General features: G+C 61.1%; 1 protein-coding gene across 1 annotated transcript in view; it reads right to left on the bottom strand.

The window, feature by feature from the left end:
* LOC121339152 (synapsin-1-like) overlaps positions 1–9841 on the bottom strand; it is a 10715-nt gene extending 874 nt beyond the window's left edge. The window contains exons 1-10 of the mRNA XM_041410750.1: positions 9837–9841; positions 9270–9327; positions 8458–8540; positions 6986–7139; positions 6230–6319; positions 5864–5926; positions 3493–3635; positions 2626–2694; positions 1975–2102; positions 85–259 (exon numbers count right to left, since the gene is read on the bottom strand). Coding sequence (XP_041266684.1) covers positions 85–259; positions 1975–2102; positions 2626–2694; positions 3493–3635; positions 5864–5926; positions 6230–6319; positions 6986–7139; positions 8458–8540; positions 9270–9327; positions 9837–9841 — 968 coding nt within the window. The remainder of the gene's footprint in view (positions 1–84; positions 260–1974; positions 2103–2625; positions 2695–3492; positions 3636–5863; positions 5927–6229; positions 6320–6985; positions 7140–8457; positions 8541–9269; positions 9328–9836) is intronic.
* Positions 9842–9915: the final 74 nt, after the last annotated feature.

The following is a 9915-nucleotide window of genomic DNA, read 5'->3' as shown; positions in this document are numbered from 1 at the left end:
CAGTCCCGGGGTTTGTGGGCGTGGCTGCGGGGAGGTTGGGCGGGGCTGGGGCGTGGCCGCTGGGGTTTGTGGGCGGGGCTGTGCAGCGAGCGGGCGGGGCTGGGCGGGGCCTCGAGGCTGGGCGGTGCCCGGCTGGGCGGGGCGTGGTGCAGCTCCACCCATTTGTGGGCGTGGCTGTCCCTGCGGTTGGGGGCGGGGCTGGGCGGGGCCAGACGGAGGCGGCGCACCTGGGGGAAGAGAAACAGCTGAGGGGGCGGAGCTTGAGGCAGGTAGGGCCCCAATTTGGGGCAAAATCCCCCAATTTTGGGGGCATGGGGGCAGATTTGGGGGGTCCCAGGGGAGGGAGGGTCTCCCCAAAATTTGCATGTCTGGAATAATCTTTGGGAAATATTTTAAATTTGTCGAGTTTTAGGATTTGGGGCAAATTTTACGAAGATTTTTGAGGACCCGCCAATTTTCCCCAGTCCCTTTTTAGGAAAAATTTTCCCATTTTGAGCAAAAAGCAGACCCCTAAAATTTCAGGATGTAAATCCCCAAATTCCAGAGCCCCCCCCATGATTTTTTGGGGGCTCCCAACATTTTTTGGGGGTTTGGGGGAGGGGAAGGAGGCCCCGCCCCTTTTTTGTGGGGGGGGGCCCAGGCCCGGGGGGGGGGGGGGGACAGGTGGGCGGGGCTCAGGTGTGGGCGGGGCTCAGGTGTGTGCGGGGAGGGGGGTGAGCCCAGGGGGGAGGGAGGTGCAGGTGTCAAGGAGAGGAGCAAGGGTGGGGACAAGCAGGTGTTGGAGGGGCAATGGGTGACTCAGGTGTGCCCCAGGTGTGCCCCAGGTGCCTCAGGTGTGCTCTAGGTGTGCCCCAGGTGTGCCCCAGGTGTGCCCAGCTCTGTCCCAGGTATCTCATGTGTGCCCCAGGAGTGTTTCAGGTGTGCTCCAACTGTCTGGGGTGGGGACCCCCAGGTGTATGGGAGGGTCCCATGTGTGCCCAGGTGTTCCCAGGTGTCCCCCAGGCATATCCCAGGTGTGCCCAGGTGTTCCCAGGTGTCTCAGGTGTTGCCCACGTGCCCAAGCCTTTCTCCCTACCAAGTGCCTGGGCTCAGGTGTGTGCGGGGAGGGGGGTGAGCCCAGGGGGGAGGGAGGTGCAGGTGTCAAGGAGAGGAGCAAGGGTGGGGACAAGCAGGTGTTGGAGGGGCAATGGGTGACTCAGGTGTGCCCCAGGTGTGCCCCAGGTGCCTCAGGTGTGCTCCAGGTGTGCCCCAGGTGTGCCCCAGGTGTGCCCAGCTCTGTCCCAGGTATCTCATGTGTGCCCCAGGAGTGTTTCAGGTGTGCTCCAACTGTCTGGGGTGGGGACCCCCAGGTGTATGGGAGGGTCCCATGTGTGCCCAGGTGTTCCCAGGTGTCCCCCAGGCATATGCGAGCAGGTGTTGGAGGGGGACTCAGGTGTGCCCCAGGTGTGCCCCAGGTATCTCAGGTGTGCCCCAGATGTGCCCAGGTGTGCCCCCCTCTGCCCCAGGTGTCTGGGGCGAGGCCCCCCCAGGTGTGTGGGAGGGCACCAAGTGTCCCAGCTGTGCCCCAGCTGCTCCCCATGTGTGCCCCATATGTCCCAGGTGTGCCCCAGGTGTGCCCAGGTGTGTGTCCAGGTGTGCCCCAGTTGTACACCAGGTGTGCCCAGCTGTGCCCAGGTGTCTCAGGTGCTCCTCACGTGCCCAAGCTCAAACCCAGGTGTGTGTCCAGCTGCGCCCATGTGTCCACCCGGTATTCCCCAGCTGTGCCCAGCTGTGCCCCAGGTGTGCCCAGCTGTGCCCCAGGTATGTTCAGCTCTCCCCCAGGTGTTCTCAGCTGTGCCCCAGCTGTGCCCCAGGTGTGCCCAGCTGTGCCAGGTGTGTACCCAGGTGTGCCCAGCTGTGCCCCAGGTGTGCCCCAGGTGTGCCAGGTGTGCCCCAGCTGTGCCCCAGGTGTGCCCAGGTGTGCCCCAGGTGTGCCCAGCTGTGCCAGGTGTGCCCGTACCTGCACGATGTGCTCCTGCCCGTCGGGGCCCCGCAGCGCCTCCACCCCGCAGATGTCGGCGCCCCCGAAGAGGCCGGCGCAGGCGTCCACCCACGCCCGGTGCCTGTGGGAGGGGCGGGGCTCAGCGGCCACGCCCACCGCCATGGCCACACCCCCTCGCATTGGCCACGCCCCCGCGGGCTGGGCAGGGCCCTGCCCAAAGCCCCGCCCAGTCTGTGCAAAGCCACGCCCCCTTTTAAAAGGCCACGCACACAAAAATCCTTGAAGGTCACGCCCCTTTTGATGGCCACGCCCATCTGCTAGTCACACCTTTTCCCACATAGCTCCACCCTCTCAATAACCCCGTCCCTCCCTGAATAGCCCCGCCCCTTTCCTCCTAGCCACACCCCTTCCTGCATGACCACGCCCCTTTTCTCATACCCCTGCCCTTTTCTGCATAGCCCCCCCCCTCCTTCATAGCCACACTCCGTCATAGCCCCGCCCCTTTCTTTATAACCCCACCCCTGCACCATAGCCCCACCCCTTCTCTCCTAGCTCCACCTCATTGCTGCCCCTCCCCCACCCCCAGCCCCACCTGAGCCCTTCCCAAAGCCACGCCCCTCTTAGCCCCGCCCCCTCGCACTCACCTGGGGCTGAGGGCAACGGGCTCCACCTGCAGCTCCTCCCCCGCTTTGTCCCCGCCCCCCAGGGACCACCTGGGGGGACACCGTGGTCAGCGGGGACCCCAAAAACCCCATGGACCCACCCCTCCCCCACTCACACCCCTAAAGGCTCCGCCCCCAGGCTGAGGCCCCGCCCATTCCTGCAGACCCCACCCCAGGAGGAGCACACCAGGCCACTCCCCCAAACCCTGAGCCACGCCCAGGCCCCGCCCTCTGACTGAGGCCACGCCTCCAGTGCTCACCACGCCCCCCGGGTTGAACCCTACCAGTTCCTCCCAGTCCATCCCAGTCCATCCCAGTTCCCTCACAAACCACTCCCAGTCCCCCCAATTCACTCCAGTGCTCCCAGTCTATCCCAGTCCATCCCAGTCCATCCCAGTCCCCCCAGTTCCCCCCAGTCCCCCCAGTGCTCCCAGTCCATCCCAGTCTATCCCAGTTCCCTCCCAATTCCCTCCCAGGCCCCCCAGGCCCCTTCCCACTCCCCCCAGTCCCCTTCCCAGTGCTCCCAGTTCCCTTCCCAGTCCCCCCATTCCTCCCAGTCCATCCCAGTACCTCCCAGTGCTCCCAGTCCCCTTCCCAGTCCCCAGTGCCCCCCAGCCCCCCCAGTGCTCCCAGTCCATCCCAGTCTATCCCAGTTCCCTCCCAATTCCCTCCCAGTCCCCCCAGTCCCCTTCCCAGTGCTCCCAGTTCCCTTCCCAGTCCCCCCATTCCTCCCAGTCCATCCCAGTACCTCCCAGTGCTCCCAGTCCCCTTCCCAGTCCTTCCCAGTTCCCCCAGTCCCCCCAGTCCCCCCAGTCCCCTTCCCAGTGCTCCCAGTTGCCCCAGTCTCACCGCAGGGCCCGGTACTGGTCCCCGATCCTCTGCACCCGCAGCCGCTCGGTGCCCGCGGGGTCCCCCCGCAGCAGCGCCCCCGCCCGGGCCCCGCCCATGGCAGCGGCCACCGCCCCCAGCACCTGCCGGGAGCCCACGCGCACCTGGGCCGGGACAGGTGAGACAGGAGAGAGGTGAGACGGGTGGGATTGATGGGACAGGTGAGACAGGGACAGGTGAGACAGGTGAGACAGGTGAGGGACAGGTGAGACGGGGACAGGTGAGACAGGTGAGACAGGTGAGGGACAGGTGGGGACAGGTAATACAGGTGAGGGACAGGTGGGATTGATGGGACAGGTGAGACAGGTGAGACAGGGACAGGTGGGGACAGGTGAGACGGGTGAGGGACAGGTGAGACAGTGAGATGGGGACAGGTGGGACAGGTAATACAGGTGAGGGACAGGTGGGATTGATGGGACAGGTGAAACTGGGACAGGTGAGACAGGGGAGATGGACACACATGAGGGACAGGTGGGGACAGTGGAGGAACAGGTGAGACAGGTGAGATGGGAACAGGTGAGATTGATGGATGAGGGACAGGTGATGGGACAGGTGACATGGAGACAGGTGAGGGACAGGTGAGACAGGTAAGGGGACAGGTGAGGAACAGGTGGATCAGGTGAGATTGGGACAGGTGAGGGACATGTGAGGGATACGTGGGATTGATGGGACAGGTGAGTGAGGGAAAGGTGAGATGGGGACAGGTAAAGGGACAGGTGGGACACATTAAACCACACCCACACAGAGCCACACCCACTGAACTGGGCCCAGTGCCACACCCACACAGAGCCACACCCACACAGCCATGCCCTGCTGGCCACGCCCACACTGAACCCCACCCACACATAGCCACGCCCACCTCAGACCACGCCCCGCTCACCTGTCCCACCCCTGCGGGGGCGGGGCTGAGCGTCACCGTCATGGGGAAGGTGGGGGCGGTCAGCTGGGGACACCAGTGACACCAGTTAGAGACCAGTGACACCAGTGACACCAGTTAAGCACCAGTGACACCAGTTAGAAACCAGTAACTCCAGTTAGAGACCAGTGACACCAGTTAGAGACCAGTGACACCAGCTAAACACCAGTAACACCCGTGACACCAGTTAGAAACCAGTAACACCACCCTCAGTCCCCCCAGTCCCTCCCAGTCCCTCCCAGTCCATTCCCAGTCCTGAGACAGGGACAGGTGGGGACAGGTGAGACGGGTGAGGGACAGGTGAGACAGTGAGATGGGGACAGGTGGGACAGGTAATACAGGTGAGGGACAGGTGGGATTGATGGGACAGGTGAGACAGGTGAGACAGGGACAGGTGGGGACAGGTGAGACGGGTGAGGGACAGGTGAGACAGTGAGATGGGGACAGGTGGGACAGGTAATACAGGTGAGGGACAGGTGGGATTGATGGGACAGGTGAGACAGGTGAGACAGGGACAGGTGGGGACAGGTGAGACGGGTGAGGGACAGGTGAGACAGTGAGATGGGGACAGGTGGGACAGGTAATACAGGTGAGGGACAGGTGGGATTGATGGGACAGGTGAGACAGGTGAGACAGGGACAGGTGGGGACAGGTGAGACGGGTGAGGGACAGGTGAGACAGTGAGATGGGGACAGGTGGGACAGGTAATACAGGTGAGGGACAGGTGAGACAGGAGAGAGGTGAGACGGGTGGGATTGATGGGACAGGTGAGACAGGTGAGACAGGGACAGGTGGGGACAGGTGAGACGGGTGAGGGACAGGTGAGACAGTGAGATGGGGACAGGTGGGACAGGTAATACAGGTGAGGGACAGGTGGGATTGATGGGACAGGTGAGACAGGTGAGACAGGGACAGGTGGGGACAGGTGAGACGGGTGAGGGACAGGTGAGACAGTGAGATGGGGACAGGTGGGACAGGTAATACAGGTGAGGGACAGGTGGGATTGATGGGACAGGTGAAACTGGGACAGGTGAGACAGGTGAGATGGACACACATGAGGGACAGGTGGGGACAGTGGAGGAACAGGTGAGACAGGTGAGATGGGAACAGGTGAGATTGATGGATGAGGGACAGGTGATGGGACAGGTGACATGGAGACAGGTGAGGGACAGGTGAGACAGGTAAGGGGACAGGTGAGGAACAGGTGGATCAGGTGAGATTGGGACAGGTGAGGGACATGTGAGGGATACGTGGGATTGATGGGACAGGTGAGTGAGGGAAAGGTGAGATGGGGACAGGTAAAGGGACAGGTGGGACACATTAAACCACACCCACACAGCCATGCCCTGCTGGCCACGCCCACACTGAACCCCACCCACACAGAGCCACGCCCACCTCAGACCACGCCCCGCTCACCTGTCCCACCCCTGCGGGGGCGGGGCTGAGCGTCACCGTCATGGGGAAGGTGGGGGCGGTCAGCTGGGGACACCAGTGACACCAGTTAGAGACCAGTGACACCAGTGACACCAGTTAAGCACCAGTGACACCAGTTAGAAACCAGTAACTCCAGTTAGAGACCAGTGACACCAGTGAGAAACCATTGACACCAGCTAAACACCAGTAACACCCGTGACACCAGTTAGAAACCAGTAACACCACCCTCAGTCCCCCCAGTCCCTCCCAGTCCCTCCCAGTCCATTCCCAGTCCCCCCCAGTCCCTCCCAGTCCCTCCCAGTCCATTCCCAGTCCCCCCCAGTCCCTCCCAGTCCCCCCAGTGCTCACCAGTCCCCGGGGCCGGTTGCAGAAGCGCTGGGGCACCAGTGGAAAGGCCTCATGGCCCAGTTCCCGCTGCAGCCGAGCCAACTGGGCAAACTGGGAGCACTGGGAAGGTCTAGGGCCGGCCAAGCGCCCTCCCAGTGCTCCCAGTGCCCCCCAGTATCGCTCCCAGTCCACTCCCAGAACCACCCAGTCTGTTCCAGTCCCCTCCCAGTTCATTCCCATCCCTCCCAGTCTCCCCCAAATCCTCCCAGTGCCCCTCAATTCCCCCAGTTCCCCCTCCCAGTCCCTCCCAGTCCATCCCAGTGCCCCTCAATCCCCTCAGTTCTCCATCCCAGTGCTCCCAGTGCCCTCCCAGCCCCCCACCCAAATCCCCTCCCAGTCCATTCCAGTCCCTCTCAGTGCCCCTTAAATCCCCTTCCAGTCCATCCCAGTTCCTCCCAGTTCCCTCCCAGCCCCCTCCCAGTACTCCCAGTCACCCCTAAAACCCCTCCCAGTCCCCCCCAGTCCCTCCCAGTGCTCCCAGTCCCCTCCCAGTCCCTCCCAGTGCCCCTTAAATCCTTTCCCAGTCCCCCCATTTCCTTCCCAGTCCCCCCCAAATCCCTCCCAGTCCCTCCCAGTCCATCCCAGTGCCCCACAATCCCCTCAGTTCTCCATCCCAGTGCTCCCAGTGCCCTCCCAGTCCCCCCCAAATCCCCTCCCAGTCCCCCCCAGTGCTCCCAGTCCCCCCCAAATCCCCTCCCAGTGCTCCCAGCGGCTCACCAGGCAGGGGGCGTGGCTGAAGCCGTACAGGGTGGGGAGGGGGTCGCTGCCGGGGACCCCCCCCAGGTGCAATCCCACCAGGAGCCTGCGGGGGGCGCCCCCCGCCCCCCCCTCGGGCTCCTCCCGCACCAGCACGAAATCGGGGCGCACCTTCCTGGGGGGATGGGGGCGCTCAGGGGGTCCCCAAATCCCCCAACCTCCCCCCAAAATCCCCACCTCAAAACTCAACCCGAAAATCCCCCCCAAAAAAAGAAAAATTCATGCAAAAATGAGATTTTTTTTCACGAAAATTTTGGTTTTTCAGCCTAAATTCGGGGGGGAAATCCACCCCCCGCCGCACCCCAAAATTTGGAATTTGCGCCCCAAAATCCCGCCTCCTCCCCCCCCCCACCTCAAAATTCAAACCCCAAACTCAAAATATGAGATTTTTCCCCGAAAATTTTGATTTTTCACCCTAAATTTGAGGGGGAAAATCCCCCTCACCTGCACCCAAAATTTGGAATTTGTGCCCCAAAATCTCCTCAACCCCACCCCGATCTTCCTTTGAACCCCAAAATTCGCACCCGGAACCTCAAATTCCACCCCAAAACTAGGAGAGGACCCCAAATTCAGCCCTAAATTGAGGGGGGAAGATCCAGCACCCCAATTTTAACCCCAAAATTAAGGAGGGGACCCCAAATTTCATCCTCAAAATAATGGAGAAAAGCCTAAATTCCACCCCAAATTGAGGAGGGAACCCCAAATTTAATGCCAAAAAGGAGAAGGGAACCCCAAATTTCATCCCCAAAATTGGGGGGGACCCCAAATTCAGCCCTAAATTGAGGAGGAAAGCCCAAATTCCACCCAAACTAAGAAAGGAGACCCCAAGTTCAGCCCCAAAATTGGGGGGAACCCCCAATTGAGCCCCAAAAAGGAGAAAAGAACCCCAAATTCCACCCCAAAATTGAGCAGAGGACCCAAAATTCAGCCCTAAAATTGGGGGGAGACCCCAAATTTCACCCTAAATTGAGGAGGAAAGCCCAAATTCCACCCCAAAGTAAGAAAGGAGACCCCAAATTCAGCTCCAAAATTGAGGGGGGCACGCCCAGCACCCCAAAATTAGGGAGGGGACCCCCAAATTTCAGCCCCAAAAAGGAAGAGACCCCAAATTCAGCCCCAAAATAATGAACGAAACCTCAAATTCAGCCCTAAAATAATAGAGGGAACCCCAAATTTCATCCCAAAAAGGAGGAGGGACACCCAAATTTCAGCCCCAACATTGGAGGGGACCCCAAATTCAGCCCCAAAATAATGGAGAAAACCCCAAATTCAGCCACAAAATAATGGAGGAAACCTCAAACTCAGCCCCAAAATAATAGATGGAACCCCAAATTTCATCCCAAAAAGGAGGAGGGACCCCCAAATTTCAGCCCCAAAATTGGGGGTGACCCCAAATTCCACCCCAAAATTGGGGGGGGATCCCCAAGTCGTACCTGGAGCCCCCCCGGGGGGGGTCGATGGTGACGCTGAGGGCGCCGTGGGTGGAGGCAGCCAAGGAGAGCTCCGAGAACTGGGCCTGGGGGACCCCAAAATCCAGGGGGGGACACCCCAAAAACCGCCGGGGGCCCCCCAAAACCTCCCTGGGACCCCTCAGTCCCGCCCCAAACCTGGCCAGGGCCCCGAGTTGGGTTCAAAAAAGAGATTTTTAGGGAAAATTCAAACCGGGGAGGGTTGAAAATTCACTGAAATTTAGGAGCACACCGCCCCCAAAATTTGTCCTGAACCCCCAAATTGGAGGGAGGAATTGGGGGGGTTTGGGAACCCGGACCCCAAAATCTCAAGGGAACCCCAAAAATCTTTGAGTGAGACAAGAAAAGGTTTCAGGGCACCCCAAAATTTCTCTCAGGGACCCCAAAATTTCCCTCAGGGACCCCAAATCCTCCCTAAACCTGAACCCCAAAACCGGGGAGGGACGGGAGGTTCAGAGCACCCCAAAATTTGGGCCAGGCCCCAAAAATCCAAGGAAATCCCCAATGCAGAACCCCCAAAATCTCCCAGAACCCCTCAACAAAACCGACCCGAACCCCAAAATTAGGGGAACCCCAAAATCTGGAGGGGGACCCCAAAGCATCCAGAACCCCCAAATTTTAGGGGTGACCCCAAAACCGGCGCTTCAAAATCTGGGGGGGCCCCAAAGTGTTGAGAGACCCCAAATTTTTTATGGGGAGGGTCCCAAAATCAGAGAGGGGAGGCCCCAAATTTTTAGGGGGGCCCCAAAATTAGAGGGGGGGTCCCCAAAACTCACCTGCTCCACCCTCAGCTCCACGTCCCCGTGCACGGATTTGCCCTTGAAGGGTTTCACCCTGGGGGGGGGGACCCCAAAATTGGAGAGACCCCCCCCCCCCCCCCTTTACTCCCCCCCCCCCCCACAAACACTCCCGGGGAGGCCCCAAATTTTTAGGGGGGCCCCAAAATTAGAGGGGGGGTCCCCAAAACTCACCTGCTCCACCCTCAGCTCCACGTCCCCGTGCACGGATTTGCCCTTGAAGGGTTTTCCCCTGGGGGGGGGGGCCCCAAAATTGGAGAGGCCCCCCCCCCCAAAATTTCCATCCCCCAGCCCAAAATGAATCCCCAACCCCCCCACCCCAATTAATCTTCCACAGGTGGCCCCAAAAATCTCCCCCAAAAAAATTCCTCCCCAAAAACCATCCCCGGGCGGCCCCGCCCCCGCCCCCGCCCCGCCCGCGTCACTTCCGGCCACGCCCCAGACCACGCCCTGTGGTTGATGGGCGTGGTTTCTGTGTGACGTCATGTCAGCCACACCCCTGGTTCTGCAGAAAGGGGCGGGGCACGGAAGGGTGTGGTCCGTGACGTCATCGCGCGCGGTGGTCGCCGAAATCCGCGGGGTGGCCCCTCCCCCACCGGGGTCCCCCTTCCCCTCCCCCCTCCCA

This window comes from Onychostruthus taczanowskii, unplaced genomic scaffold (assembly GCF_017590055.1).
Source record: "Onychostruthus taczanowskii isolate IOZ18803 unplaced genomic scaffold, ASM1759005v1 scaffold330, whole genome shotgun sequence".
Taxonomy (NCBI): Eukaryota; Metazoa; Chordata; class Aves; order Passeriformes; family Passeridae; genus Onychostruthus; species Onychostruthus taczanowskii.
This window is presented reverse-complemented; position numbering and strand designations above follow the sequence as displayed.